At 37.0% G+C, this 16356-nt stretch overlaps 1 protein-coding gene across 2 annotated transcripts in view; it reads left to right on the forward strand.

Moving 5' to 3' along the window:
• The window catches only part of cdk18 (cyclin dependent kinase 18), an 84118-nt gene extending 67943 nt beyond the window's left edge, over positions 1-16175 (forward strand). For both annotated transcript variants that reach the window (XM_059328439.1, XM_059328440.1), the window contains 6 exons: positions 310-407; positions 530-635; positions 3423-3465; positions 3570-3660; positions 6224-6301; positions 8608-16175. In XM_059328439.1, coding sequence (XP_059184422.1) covers positions 310-407; positions 530-635; positions 3423-3465; positions 3570-3660; positions 6224-6301; positions 8608-8642 — 451 coding nt within the window. In that variant the 3' untranslated portion in view covers positions 8643-16175. The remainder of the gene's footprint in view (positions 1-309; positions 408-529; positions 636-3422; positions 3466-3569; positions 3661-6223; positions 6302-8607) is intronic.
• The last annotated feature ends 181 nt before the right edge of the window (positions 16176-16356 follow it).

The raw sequence follows: 16356 nt of genomic DNA on the forward strand, positions 1-16356 counted from the left end.
TCATTAGCAGCCTGCCATGGTGAGAAAACACACACAGCTCTGTTAAAGCACTGAAGCAACACGACAGGCTTTTATGAGCTCACCTAGCTACAGATCCTCTAATCAGACCACAGGGTGCCTCTTCAACACACTGTCCTGGATAGAACAAAAGGCTGCACTATGCCCACTCACTCCACACATGTTTGCACTTATGATCAGTCCTCTTTTGAAGTGTGTGTGTTTGTAGAACATCTCCAGTTTTATAATGATGGAGGTCTCTTGTTGTTTGCTCCTCCTCCCTGTATCTTCCTCTCCTCCCTCCTCTTCCAGGGGCGTGGGCTGTATCCTGTATGAAATGGCAACAGGCCGTCCCATGTTTCCTGGAGCCACAGTGAAGGAGGAGCTACACTTAATTTTTAGGCTTTTGGGTAAGATATAGCAACACATTATGATAATATCCTACAAAGCAGGTTAAAATCAAGTCATATATGAAAATGAATAAAATGTGTCAGCAGACAACCATACATTTCTTTGTTTCTATGTTTTCCAGGTACTCCAACAGAAGAGTCTTGGCCTAGTATTAGTAGTAATGAGGAGTTTAGATCTTACCTCTTTCCTCAATACAGACCTCAAGCTCTCATCAATCACGTGCCCAGGTAACTAACACAGACACTGTCTGTTCAGCTGAGTAGAGTCTGAAGCAAAGGACAGTCATGTTAGCAGCAAGGTTATTATAGTTAACAAAAGCTAACGAAATAACAAAAACTAGAATTGAAAAAACATTTTTAACTGAAATTAAATAAAAAACCGAGAGCTTAAAATAAAAATAAAAAACGATAACTAACTGAAACTGTATCGTGTGGTTGCAAAAGTAACTAAAACAGACTAAAATTATAGTAAAAATGTCCTTCGTTTTCGTCTTTGTCAACTTTTTTCATATGTGAACCTTTTTGGTTGATATCAAATCTATTTAATCTATCTGGTTTTATGACTTTATAAACTTATTGGGGCTGAGATGGATCAGACAAATGAAATAAAGGCAACATTTATTGTGACCTTATTGAATCTGGCACCCAAAAAATACCCCATCAGAAAAATCACTAAAACTAATAAAAACTAAGCATGTTCCAAAAAAATAAAAACTAATTAAAACTAGCAAACAAACTCTAAAAACTCATCAAAACTAACTGAATTTGAAAACAAAAATTGACAAAGAAATCAAAATTAAAACTAATGAAAAGTCCAAAACTATTTTAACATTGGTTAGCAGTTTCTATGAGGCTAAATGCTAACATCAGCATGCTAAAACGCAGTGGCGGGCGGTGCATTTCACACTTAGGCCTTCAGTGATGTCCAACTTAGTCAATAAATACCTTTCATTATGCCAGCATTTATAACACCAGGACTGGAGAGTAGTTAGAAACACACTTAAGCACTACTAGGCATTGCATCACCTCAGTTGTTTACAAAATGGGCTATTATCCGGCACCTTTTAAAAATCAACAATACCGCATTAGCAATTAAAACATATCTGATATGCTACTGTCAAAATTAAAAAATAAAAGGGTCTTTAAAATTATCTTTCCAAAAAGTTTTATTAAATGAGTCCACAAAGAATATGCAAGCTTTAACAAGATTGTACAATAAATGGCAAAATCGCAGTTTAATATCAGAAAGACACTAACAAGACGGCCATACTTTGGCGACAGCGACACAATAAACAAGTCTCTTTGTGAAAAAACGTTTTCATGTCAAAATGTGACGTATCACGACTTTCTGTGACCTGTTGCTTTGAGTACAACCACACAGCTGCGCCAATGCGCCAGATTATTTACATACCGTTAACAGTCCCGGGTGTGACTCTGTTGATCTGCATAGCACTGCCGTGGCTCAAACTAGTAAGTATCCATATCCAATCACAGGACGCGTAAATGTCACATTCAACGTGAGGCCAGCTAGAGGGCCTTACTGACACAACTCGTGATCTGATTGGCTATCGCAACTATCTATCAACTGTATTTGCCGGTTCACTTACAGCGCACAGACGCCCGCATTGTTGATTCTGAAGGCCCGGGCAGATTTCATACAGCCTGGCAACATAAGATAGCTGAATTCTGATTGGATAAAAGCTCTAACCTAAAAACAGGAAGGAGCATAATATGACATGAGGAGAATATGAATATTTTTAGATATTTAGGGAAAGTAAATGAAAAATTAAATTAACCTTTATCATAATCATGATCATGATTTCTGGTAATGTTAGGCCAGCAGAGAAGGCCTTGCTGGCCCTGGCGGCCCACCACTGCTAAAACATGATGTCAGGGCTACAATGTTGATGTTCGCAGATCTGATGATTACCATGGTCACCAAGCATAATTGCCGCTAATAATAGGATGAAATACAAAGAAGCTAATGGAAACGCAGTTTGGTTATCAATCAATATTATTATCGATACCCAATACCCTAAGGTATTACAAACCACCATGAAGGGCACTCTAATGTATTAACAAGGTGTCATGGCAATCCATCAAATATTTGGTGTCACATTTTACTGAAAAGTACAAATATTGTTGTGCTCGATGAAATGGTGGGGTTTGACAAAAACTCAGGAGATTACTAAAGTCAGAAGGATTCATTATTTCCAAGCCATGGAAGTCTGTACAATACAATGTACCAAATGTAATGGCAGCTGGACCAAAATAGTGGACCAGACTGACGTTGTCATCGATAGATCCATGCTATTAAAATGACGAGAAATCATTCCACAGATTATGAACAGGGAAACCAGGATGTGTTCTTTTTCATTCACTGCTGTCCTATATTATAGAAAAAAATAACAGAAAATGAATTGCTTGGTCCAACTAATATAGTAGAAACTGTTCCTGTCTGCCAGTTTAGCCTCTTTGAATATACCAATTATATTCTCAAGAATTGCTATTATCTTCTCAGGATACTAAAAAGCTTTCCGGTAGGTCAGTCAGTCAGTCTTAGAAATAGTTTACAACCCTGTGATTGAGTTTTTAAACCTTATTTTTTATAAGGTTTGGTCACCTGAACTGCAGACTTAAGAGTAAGATAATTCAGAAACTCCAGATGACCTTTACACTGTCAGAACAAGAAATTAAATAAATGATCGCCCTGACAGGCAGATCTCTTTCTGTAAGTCTCTTTTTTCATCGTTTAGTAGTATTTTTTAATGGTATTATTATTATTATTTTTTTTTTTTTTACAAAGGAACTGTGTTATATACTCTCTGTGGTGGTTTATGGTTTGTTTATTTATTTGTCATATATGTTGCATGTTTTATTGCTGCTTTAATTTTTTTCATGCCTCTTCGCTTGAGAAAATGTTCCATTCTGGTGGATAGTTTTGTTCTAAAGAGCTGAAAAATGCGAGGTATTCTCTGCTCCATTCTCTGTTCTCTTTTTCTTTGTCTCTATCAGGTTGGACACAGAGGGGATTGACCTGCTGTCTGCTCTGCTGCTGGTATGAGACAAAAGCAAAATGACCTTCACTCACCAGGATATGAGTCGAAACTTAATTTTGATTTCACAGACGGTCTAATCAGCTGCTTTGTATTGTGATTGCAGTATGACACCAGGAGCAGAATCTCCTCTGAAGCAGCTCTACGACACCCATACTTCCAGAGTCTGGGGAATAACATACACAATTTGGCAGACAGTAAGACATAAACACACACACACACACACACAAACACACACACACACACACACATGCAAAAGTCAGTCAGTCATCAGTTTGTAAGTTTCAAGCAGTAAGTTTACAGAGTGTAACTAACTGAATACTCCTCCCTTTCCAAGCATGTAGTATAACCTACAGTGGCCTTCAGGTGAAGTAGAAATGTAATAGGCCTAGAGAAAGGCCCCGGTTACATGAGGACGCTTGCAGGTAAAAACGACAAAATATTTTATCGGAAGTGCCTTTCGCTTACGGTGACGGCGTTTTTGGGGTTTAAAAACACAAAAATGTGAAACCACCCTCCAGAGAGTAAAACTGTAATCCGCTCCGCCGTAGCGTGTCCGTCTACACTGCCAAGACACAAAACTCTGCTCAGATCTGCTCACGTCACGTACATGTTTACGTGAAAATAAACAAACATGTGGGATTATTTCCATGCGTCGGACCTTCAAGCTGCTCTGGCAGCTCTAATAAACTTACAGGAGTCTTTCCACCAAATGTACAGGATATGTACAGATAGTATTAGTGAACAGAGAAGGATCTGTAATTACCTCTATCACATTTTGGATGCACCAATTGGTGCGAGGCGAACCAGACGGCTTTGGACGAGACCTGGGAGATCTAGTGGATGGTGGAGAACTTTGTGGAAGGAGTAGCTGATGAAAATGCGTGGCGTGAAAACTTCTACATGCCCAAAGATGCTCTTATCGCTTTAAGTGATCTTCTGTTCAGACCGTCATCATGTAAATGTAGCCAAAGTGTTTAATCTGTCTTTTCTGAGCCCCTGTAGAAATATGACAGTGCAACAATGCCGGCTACTTGGAATGGAACCCACCCCCTGTGTAGATATAAAGGGCTCATTTTAAGCTAATAAAAATGCAACAATGATTACACAGCAATGAAACAAGACTAGGTTGTGTTTGGTCAACGCAATTTTATGGGCAATGTGTTACTGGAATAGGTCATGGTGGTGTGTATGATGTGAATATTTTGGAAATAAGTAATTAGTATACTTTTCCCCCAATAATAAAAACAAGTATTGCGCTTATGGCCCACCCCTCACTGGACACGTTTTTAACGTACGTCCTGGATCAAATAGGATCCCATTCTAGTAGATGGGACAATGCACACTGAGGGCGTTTGTTTGTGGTCCTGTTTCACTACACTACAGTGGGCGGGGAAATTAATCAGTCAATCAATTTGTACAAACATTGTTGATTTCTTACCATGAAGCTAATATGAAGCTACAAAAAAGTGTACTAGAGCAGAAGAAAAGCCAGACGGAAAAGACAGTTTAAAAAGCTCTGGGTTGTAATGAATTAGTGATCTCACCAGTGCTGTTATTAAATACTGTGCCAGCAGGCACAATCTTTTAAACCTTGCATGTGGCTAATTGCTAGCTTTGTTTAATTTGTTTTCTAAGGTTCCGACTGTTTGCATGTAGCCTGGAAGCTCAGCTGCCAACCACTGAAAACAGTACATGTGCATGTCTTCATTGAAGCAGCTATAGCCTCTGAAAGACAGAACATTGGCTGTCGGATTGTTATAGGGTTTTATTAGCTACTCAGGGAGCTCGCTGACAGAAAAGCAACACTGACTGACATTAACAAGCCACAGAAAACAGTCTTATCTTTTGTATTTTTTTCTTTTACCTGCATGACCCCAACCTTCTTTATACTGTGTTGTTAACTGACTGTTCAGTTGAGCTAGTAGATACTCAGACTTCTGTGGCTGACAGCTGCACTGCAAAAAGGTGTGTCTAAAAACAAGATAAAACACTAAATCTGAGGGAAATGATCTTGCTGCATGGACAGATAATATCACTTGACAAGACTGTTTAAATTAAGATTGTTAAATCTAGAAATAAGCATGTTGTATGGTTAAAATAATAAATTAACTCTTAAAACAAGATAAATTAAAGCTGCAAGCAGCCATGAACTGGCCCGAGCAGAGTGACCTGACAATTATTTGTTTCTTACCAAGATAAAAAAAACTTTAGATTTATAAGTGTTAGATAATTTATCTTGTTTTAAGAGTTAATTTCTTATTTTAAGCGTTCAACATTCTTATTTATAGATTTAATAATCTTAATTTAAGAAATCTTGTCAAGGGAAATTATCTGTCCATGAAGCAAGTTCATTTCCCTCAGATTTAGTCTTTTTATCTTGTTTTCAGACACACCTTTTTGCAGTGTGACTACTGATGTAACTAAGTTACAAGTCTTACAAGTTTCCAAATTTACCTACATTCAATTGTGCTGTGAGTGGAAAATGTATCTTGACTTGCAAACCTGCAGCAAAAATGCACAAATATATATACCTATTCACAATCTGCAGTGTATTTGATTCTGCCTTAATGACCAGCATGTAGCTTAATATTTTTCACTATGGTATTTGTTATTGCAAGCAGATATCTCTTAGTGACTAAAAAATATCTGATTCAGGAGTAAATTATTTATCACTGTCTTGCATACACTGAAAACAGAATTTTGAGGCTTTGAACTTACACACTGGTTATGAAACTCTCTGCCCCCTCTTTGTACCAGCTGCCTCAGTGTTTTCCCTCAGAGAGCTCCAGCTGCAGAAAGACCCAGGCCACCGCAGCTCGCTGTTTCAGCCTTTAGGTAAGCTTTCTGTCACACAAGCTCACAACATGGCATGAATTCACTACAAGTCACTCATTTTTTCACAAATTGGGCAGCTCTAACAGTTCTGATAGTGGACTCTGTTCTGCATTTTACACTGTAAAAAATGTCTGTAGATTTAACGGTGGAAAAACTGCTAAACCATGACAGTAAAAGACCGTAAAATGATAAATGAGTTAATTCAGTTTCAGTAACAATGAAACACTGTAAATGTACATATCAGCCAAAGCAGTTTTTTTTTTTTTTTTTTTTACAGTTAAAAAAAAAAAAAAAACATTACTTCACTGTAAAATACTCTGGCACCGTGTTTCTAACACAAATATACTGTAATATATACAAGCCATCACTGTAATGAAAAAATACTTTTAAAAAAATGCAATTAAATGTACTTATCACCATATCTCTAACAAAATATACTGTAATATTTAATGGTAAAATCTTTAATTTATGCAGCATTTATGAAGTATTTTCTTGTCAATTATATGGCAGAACAGCGTTTCTTTTGACGGATGAACTTTTTATTTTTTATGGTAAAATAAGGAATAAAATGGAAATCTTAAACATGAAATCAACAGTTCTAATATCATTTTACCGTAATATTAGAAAAAGTTGCTCCGTATTTATTACGGTAAAATTCTGGCAACCACATCTGCTGGTTTTGTACCGTAAAAACAACAGTTGTCTTTTTTTTTTTACAGTGTATGTAGGTAAAGCATTAGATTCATTCACATTTAGTTTTTCCTTATATCCTTACAGGCAGTAGTATTAATAAGATTGACAAAAAAGTTTGGGATAATAACAGTATAACTTCCCTGAGCTGTCTGGAATTAAACAGATTTAGATCCAGCTCTGTTTTGTTTCAGACCACAACATCTGAAATGTTGACATGTCTGCAGATGAACTTTGCTAATTAGCAAAGCTCTGCAAGAAGTGAACATGCTGACTTTGTTTACTGTGACATAAATAAAAATACCACGGAGGAAAGTCCCAGAAGAAGAAATGAAAATAAACAAGGAGCTGTCTACTAATTAAATTCAGATTACTGTCACCCATTTATATACTTTTAATAAGCTCTTCACATACCACTCCAATTACAAAGAAGTTGGAATGCTGTGTCAAAAAAAACAGACAGTATCAAATTCAGAATTCAAAATGTATATTTACATACACAAAAGTTTATCAGTTTGAACATTAACATCTTGAAACACAATTTCCCAAGTAGGTTTGGGGGAAGGGTTCAGCTTAGACCCAAAATAAAAATACATGTCGCTAGAATGCAACCAAAACTACATCAATGCAAAAGAATTTAATACCTAATAAGTCTCAATCTGACTTTTTTTCTCCTGGTTGTCCCCTTAAGAACCATAATACTAAATGTATGCTAGCAGCAGCATCCAACTGATAAAGATTATATGGGGAAAAACTTTCAGGGTGATACTAATACTGAATCGTTGCTTCCAAGAAAATATACGGTAATACTTTACATTAGGGAACACATATTCAACATTAATTAGTTGCTTATTAGCATGCAAAAAGTAACATATTGGCTCTTAAATAGTCTGATTCTGCATGGCCTTTTTATACAACCAGTAAGCCATTTACTAGTTTTGCTTCAATAACTTCAGAATTATTGCTAATTTGTAGTAAGTAAGTTGGCTGTTATATATGAGTTAGAATCTTAATATGGCTATTTGCCGTTTCCATGGTTTCGTTCACTGATATGTAGAGACTTATAAAGTCCATACAAAGTAAAGCATATTCAGATCATAACTCATATACAACAACTTCCTTACTTACACTGTAATGAATTTCACTGTAAAATAACAGTAAAATACTGGCAGCAGGGACGCCAGTATTTCATTATCGGAAAGTCGGTGGTTTCCTGACCATGGCAGCCTACATGTCAAAGTATCCTTGGGTAAGATACTTGTACAATTTTATTAAACTAACTACATTAATCTAATAACCCCCACAGTATAGGGTGGTCTTGACTGATGATACAGTGTACTACTAATAAGCAATAATTCTGAGGTTATTGAGGGAACATTCTTAGTTAATGTCTTACTGGTTGTAGAATAAGGCATTAATAACTACTTAATAATGACTAATTAAGATCCAATATATTACTTATTTGCATGCTAATAAGCAACTAATTAATGTTGAATACGTGTTCCCTAATCTAAAGTGTTACCAAATATACTGTATCATCCATTTCAATGAATGTCTGTTAACACATGAAATGTATCATTTATAGAAGTGTTCAATTTCAATTTGTCTCTGTTCAGGTCGAGGAAAGAACCGAAGACAAAGCATCTTCTAGACGTCACAGAGGAGGACCAGAGACACACAGAGAGTAGAAGCTGCCTTTTCAGACCACTGCACAAAGGCCACCACAGCTCAGCACATTCACAAGCACACCTGCATGCACACACACATATGCATGTGCACTCACTCATTTCCAAGGCAGCTGACCATGGAGACACGCAGGGTTTCTGGAAATACACTTGTACTGCACTTGAAATGACTGAGCTGAGATACACTCTCCCTTCACACACATACAGTACATATTTGCACACATTTGCACAATCAGCGACACTGAACATGCTGCCATTACTGTAGTTGCACACACCAGAGATTTATACTGCTGACACACACACACACACACATGCATTTCAGCCCAAGATATCAAACACTAGGCCGCTAAATAAAGCTGCTCTGCTCTGTTATAGTGTACACATACACGCCAGCTTGTATAATCTCCATTCAGAGCACACCCAGGGCTCTAGCCATTCAAGGTAGCTACCACATCTGGAACATCATAAAATCGCAGTTGTTCAGACCTAAGGCTTGGGGTGTGAGTGGAGGTCAGTTTAGTTTAAAGTAAAGTCTAATAAGGTAAACTTCTTTTAAAAATGTTCTAAATGTCGGTCACACTAAAGTTTAGGCGTGCCCCTACACCAAAATGTAGCTTAACCCTTTGGAGTCTTGGGCTATTTTGTCCATTTTTTAAATACTTTTTTTCTGCCACTTGGAAGAAATAAAAGTGTAACATTCATATTTAACATAGCTATCATACTTTAATTTGTTGCACAATCTCATTTATGTAACCTGGTATCTATTTTTTCACTTTGACTTATTGGATTAACATTTTGAACCCAAAATAAACCAAAAAAAACAACAAACATTAAAATCTGATTTTAAAAATCATGATGTTTTTTTCCCCTTTCGAAACAATAACACTCAATGAGTTTTAAATGTTGCAAATGTGTTTACAGGTTGCAAATATAACATATACGTTCTATATTTTATGCTATATATATTTCAACTTATCTCTGTTTTACTTTGGTTATCATCATCAAACAAAAACTGGAGTTTCAAGCCAGTCCTTTAGAGGGAAGGTGCGGACGTCCCCACGTTTTTTATGTTGTGACGTCATGAAGAAGTAATGCGCCCATGCTTTCACAGACTCCAGAGGATTAAAGATACACTCTAAGATTTTGTAATCAAATCGAATTGTACCTCAATATTTTAAAGTTTCCTCCCAGCTCCTAAAGGCCAGGTCACGAAATTGCCCAAAAGTGCAATTAACGACCATCTTAAAAGATTATGACCAGGAACCGAAGATGGTTTCTATTTTTTAAGTTAACTGTTGAGTTGCGTACATTTTATTTTCTACTATGTACATCTAAATCATAATTAAATTCTGGGGAAAAACGCTGACAAATTCCTTTATTTATTATTGTTTAAACTATTCAACTATTTTAATCAAATTCAAACACAAAAAATCTAAATCGTGCAAATTCAGAGAGAAAATGGTAATCGTGGCTAAGGCCTAGCGTGCTAACAGGCACTTGCTAAACATAAAATTTAAGTATTCAAACTAGTTGTTTTTTTAATTAAAGAAAAATGTTGTCATGTGCTTTCAAGCCAATAAACTGCTGAAAAATATATGGTCAACCTCATACCGTAGCCTTTAGCTAACACATAATACACGGAACTAACAGCTACCAGGATGTGCTAGCTAGGTAAAAAAACTCTTCTAGTTTAACCCTTTAATAGTCTTCACTAAGGAAAAAGCTACAGGAAAGGTTTTTATTTGCATTTTAAAAAATCTCTTTAAGTAGATAATATCAATAAATGTTTCTTTACGGTTGAGAAGCTGCTGCATGGTATTTGTTAAACAGAAAGAAACAAATCTAAATTACAAAACATTTACTGTCATAATTGTAATAATATGTTAGTATACAATGTCAATTTATAACCGTACAGTTATTAGTATAACCAATACTATATTGATCCCATGTATTCATTCTGAATATGAATCATTACATTAATATGAAAATATCTCAGAAATGGTGAAAAATTATGCATTTAATTTCTCATGAAATATTGGGATACCATAAAATATATGATATATAGCATAATAATATTGTAAATGTATTATGTGAGTATCATTACCTTCATCACTGAAGGACATTTCAACCGTATGGCATATGTTTTTAGATGATAAAAAATCTTACCATATGAAATTATTATCAGCATATATAGCCAAATGGAATAACATTGAATGTAACATGTTAACAACAATAAATTATAATATTTTGGAAAGTTTTTTGTAACGTAAAAGTAATTTCAATGACACTGGCTTAGCTTCACTTTCTTTAGCATAAAAGAAAAAAAAAAGTTTGGTAGAGCATATTCTGAGAAAATTATTTGACACTTTTGTTAGACTTTTTTGTTGTATTAAGTTACAAACACCTGTTCGAAAAGCCCACTGGAACTATATGTAAAAAGACAAAAAAAAAAAAAAAATGCAATGTATTATTAACTTTCTAAAATGTCTGTAGTGACTTTTTAGTAACTAATTTCATGTAAAGAGGTATACTGAAAAGGCTTACTATTTAAAAAGACAGTGACATCTAGAGGACTTTTTTTTAATAACAATACATTTAAGCATAACAACTCAAAATGTGCTCTACCAAATATTTGAGCAGGACATTAAAGGGTTAAACAACTTAAACAATATATTTATAATGGAATGATATCAGAAAAGTATCCAATATGGCAGCTATGGGTGTGTTATGTAACCCTGCACATTAGAAGTTGTACAGACACAAGCAGTCCAGACACTCAAGTAGTAGCATCACACTGTCCATTTACATTAATTACACTCACATGAAACAAATATTGAACCAACCATGAAATCCCCATTGTAAAATGGATTCATGTCATCAGACTTGCCTTGCTACAGCGCCCCCGTGTTTCAACTCCGTGTGGGTTTTTATTCCATACAGTGTTAACAGCTGACTTTCACTCCAGTTTTTGAAGTTGCCTTAGTAAACTGCATGATATCTTGGCTTGTGAAGAATCTATATTTGATCTAGTGTAGCCAATGTGTTAGGAGGCATTTGCTTTGTGTGTGTAAATAACTCATCATGAGTGTGTGTATTTCTTAGTCTCCTATTTGCACAAACCAGAAGTGTCCTCTGAAGCCTGTTCCCTTCCCTTTGTGTCTTACCTTACATGGTTCCAAAATACCGGTACTGAAACCCCTTTACCCTAGACCAGAAACTGGGAAAGTATGTCCTACGAGTACTTTCTAGTAGCAAATTACTCTCAGTAGGACTCACCGCTACAGCTTATGTTTTGCACAGGAATCAGCAGGCTGTCAGATCACAAAAGGCAGTGTATAAAAGTATAAACGATATAACTAGAAAACTAGAAAGCATACGTATCTGCAGAAGTGAAACCTTATATAATGTCCTTCACAGTTCCCTTGTGACTGATCCACAGGTTATGCACTGTATGCCCTATTAGATGAAATGATCTGCAGGCACAGACGTGATGGAGGCTTGTGTCTAATCTGCACTCTCCTCTCTCCCTGCCCTAACTCTCCATCAAAAGTATTTGTGTAAATATTCTCAGTCATCCACATCATATGATATCCAGAAATGGCTTTGAAGACATTTTGCCTTTCATCTAAAAAGCTTCCTCAGTTCTGACTGACATGTGGGGAGCACTGCAAGAAGCCAGCTCTTAAAAACAAGGGGAAAAGTATTAAAAAGGTGTATTTTGCTTAAAAATAGCAAAATTATCTGCCAATGGAACAGGAAAATGTGGCTTGTCAAGACTTTCCAAAACAAGTAAAAATATCTTATCACAATGAACCCACAAATACCTTAACTAATATCAAGTGAATTTTTCTTGATTTTAATAAAATACACGTGACCTATTTTCTCAATATGTTGAGGCAGGCATTATATTTCTTAAAACCAGCAAAGTCAGACTAAAAACTAGTGAACTTTTCTTGATACAGCTACAAATATTTTTATCTGTATGTAGAATATTTTTCTTAAAATTCTTGAAATAAGGCAAAAGCCTTGGAATCTTTATATCAAACAAGTGAAACGGTCTAAAATAAAAACCGCTTACTAAGAAGAAATACCCTATCAGAAAAAAATAAGCATACATCTCCTTGATCTAAGATACTCACATCTTACAATCTTACTTACTTGCAGTGAATTAGTCCAGGGTATGGCTGTGTTGTCGAACCACATCTGACAACATATTCTCACTCCAAACGTATCAGACAGAGATAAGGTCAGTGCCCCTCGGTGTCAGGTACGGATGCTCCAAGTAGCCCTCCTGCATCACTTTTGGATGTTTTGCAGTTAGGGTTGCAAAGAGGTGAAAAATTTGTGAAATTTGAGACTGTCTCATGGGTCAAAGCTGGAGTTTGTGACATATCTACCACCAGTCCCGCCCTAAATGGACTTTTGCACTCTTTATATTACGCACGTTTTTCTAACAACCATAAAGTAGATAGAGTGGTTATCCACTAATCGTAAGGTTGGTGGTTGGATCCCTGACCATGGCAGCCTACATGTCGAAGTATCCTTGAGCAAGATTCTGAACCCCAAATTGCTCCTGATGGCTGTGTCATGTGTGTGAGTGTGTGTTATTTTCCTCTGCCATGTATGAATGTGTGTATGGATGAGTGAATGCTGGCTTGTGTCGTAAATTGCTTTTAGATGTCAATACGACTATATATTGTTAGAGCCGGGGGCTCTTAAAGCCTCCCACGCTCACCTGGGTTCTTTTTCCTAAACTTGGTCTTACAAAACACTCAGAACAAATGAATAAAGTTAACTATTTATTGAAAGAATAATAGTCAAATGCAATGTGATCTTGATGGTATCACAAGACAGAGTGATTACAACCTTCCTTAATTTTACACATATCTTCTTGGGTTTGGCTAACCCCGTCAATTGGGTGGGCTTTTAACGCAATTGGTCAATTTTTTGTGTGATGCTTTTCGGTTGCCACCCTTAACCATGCATCTGGGGATTTGACATCTCCTTGACCTTTCAAAATCTATGTGTGTGTGTGTGTCGTTTGCTGAGGCTTTCACATCCTGTCTCCCCTCTGCATCTCGTCTCCCTGTCCTCCTCTCCTCACCACTGCCAATGCCTGAGCTGAACTCATCTTCTGTCTGATACTGTCCCAAATTTGAACTTAAGTAACCCTGACCATAGGTTCATCATTTAGAAACTCAGCCAATCCGAATATATTCTTTATCTTACAGTATATATGGTTCATTTACCTTGTCTGTCCGTATCTGATGCTGAGGGGCACTGGCCAGATGTCAGTATATGGAGAGTTTGGAGTGAGAACATCTGAAGGCAGAAGCTTTTCCAAATAACTGCTCTCTGCTCTCATAGAGAGGGATGAGAAGGGATAAAAGTACAGATGGGGATAACACAGGACAGTCTTTTTACTCTAAAGTATCTCTCTTATGTCCATCCATCTGGTCAATCACTATGCTTCCTGTTCCCAAATTAAAGAGGTGTAGATCTGATCCAATGAGGACTTTGTTTGAAAGCCCAAAGAACCCTCTCCATTGTCGGAGATGATGGCAATGGTGCAGGGGTTGCGATAATGGACCATTCTGAGATCTGATCGTGTGACTGTGATGTTGCCTAATAATCCATGTGAATTTGTCAGCTGTCAACCCTACAGAGGTTAAATGCCTGACTCGCCTAAGTCCGAGCTGAGGAAGCCTTTCAGATGAGAGGCAAGCAGCTTGACTAAATCTACAGTTGGATTTAACACTTATAGATAGGGGTGTGATGAGACCTCGAGTCACGAGATCTCGCGAGATTAAACTTGACGATGTTTCTCGTTGCGTTAAAAATTTGTCTTGCGAGATATGTGAGCTATCCAAACTTCTATTTATGACCTGTGGGGGCAGTAAAAGGAAAATAAGAAGAGGAGGAGAAGGAGGGGAAGCAGCAAGCAGCCAGAATGACGTCGCAGAAGACGGCGGCTCGTTAAGAAGAGTAAGAACGAATCGAAGTGGCACAGTCCTGCTAATAGGCTAACAGTTAGCTCTGTAGCAGTACAGTGTGTATGTGCTGCTGCTGCAGGAGGTGTTCACTTAGAGATCTCTGTTTGTTTACAACAAGCACTGGACACAGCACAGTTTGAGATGCCGGTTAATTCACGATCATTATGTTTATGATCAGCGGAGACTCTGTGCATAATTAGCCATGCTGCTTTGTTTATTATCAGCTGCTGATGTTGTGCACAGTTACCGAAGGCTGGGACAGTTGCTTCTCCCGTGTTTAACCCATCGCTTATGGGATCACGGTCGAAACTGTCGTTAAGCCATTTCGCAACGATGGAAAACCATACGTCACCTCCAGAGTCTCTAAATCCCTCTGGGGGCCCTTTTTGTAATGGAGACACGCAGAGTAAGAGGACATTTGAGAGGGCGTGGCCTGAGACTTTCCCGGTGGCCACTCTTCCCCCTAAAGGAAACATGGATCATATTGTTTTCACTTGAAAAAAAGAGAGAAATATTTTATTTTATTTATTTTATTTAAACTTTTATACATTTTATTTGTGGAAAAAGTTTATTAAAAGCCCATGCTTACATCATGCATGTAAAGAGTTATAATAAAACATTTCAAAATGCATGTGCAAATCGGTTAAATAAAAGCCTGTTGGTCCAGTCATATGTTGTCATTGTAGTTGTCTTAAAATCTCGTCTCGTTCTCATGAACCCGATATCGTGTCTCGTCTCGTGAACTGAGAGGATCGTCACACCCCTACTTATAGATGATCGGATCCACAGAATAAAACAGATCCTCAAGTAAAAGCAAGTTACTAAATGACGCCTTGAGACTGTTCACGGAATGCAGAGGTAGAGATGCGGGGTACTAATTAGTACTGCTTTGAAGAGATGAGCAGGGAGGGAGATGTTGTTTCTACCTGGGTGTATGAGTCAAGAGACAAATGACATGGGAAGGTGCTGAAATATTTTTCTACCTCTAAAAGTGAATGAAGCTGATGGAAGAATCATGTTGAACCCTCTGGTCACCTGTCAGTGGGTGCAAGCAGAGGTGAAGGCAACAAGGAGAGAAATTTTGGGGCAAACAAACCTGCTGGGACATCAGAAGGATATATATGTTACACTTCCAGCCTCCCCCTCCTTCCCTCAGTGGCAGAAGTATTACTGTGCATCTAGTTGTGGTAAATGAAGCTATTTTAAATACTGTAATGAAAAAGAAATAATATATATGTATTTTAACAGATGTTTTCATCTTTCTCAGTGAGTTTTATGACGTTAAAAAAATAGAACGCTGTATTTAAAATGAAATAAAGAAAAAAACGTGCAGATGTCTAAATGTTTTATAAAAGATAAGTTTAGATTTTGTATAAGATGTGATATTTTGTGTGATTTGTCTACACTGTTATGAAAAGAGAAGTTGAATGTACTGTGACCGCCAACACACATTAAATTGATTGAATAATTGATTAATAAATAAATAAATAAACTATTGAAACCTGGCACGCACTCACCTGGTAAATATTTTTCCCCCAGCTATTAAGTAATAAATAATGATGATATGATGTAGTACTTGGAAGATACAAGGCAAATATACAATATCTCAAATGAACAGAAGATGGTGCTATTGGTCCACTGCAGACCAGTAAAGGATGTCACCTGCTGGTGGTGTGAAGCACTACCT

This window comes from Centropristis striata, chromosome 3 (genome assembly GCF_030273125.1).
Source record: "Centropristis striata isolate RG_2023a ecotype Rhode Island chromosome 3, C.striata_1.0, whole genome shotgun sequence".
Classification (NCBI taxonomy): Eukaryota; Metazoa; Chordata; class Actinopteri; order Perciformes; family Serranidae; genus Centropristis; species Centropristis striata.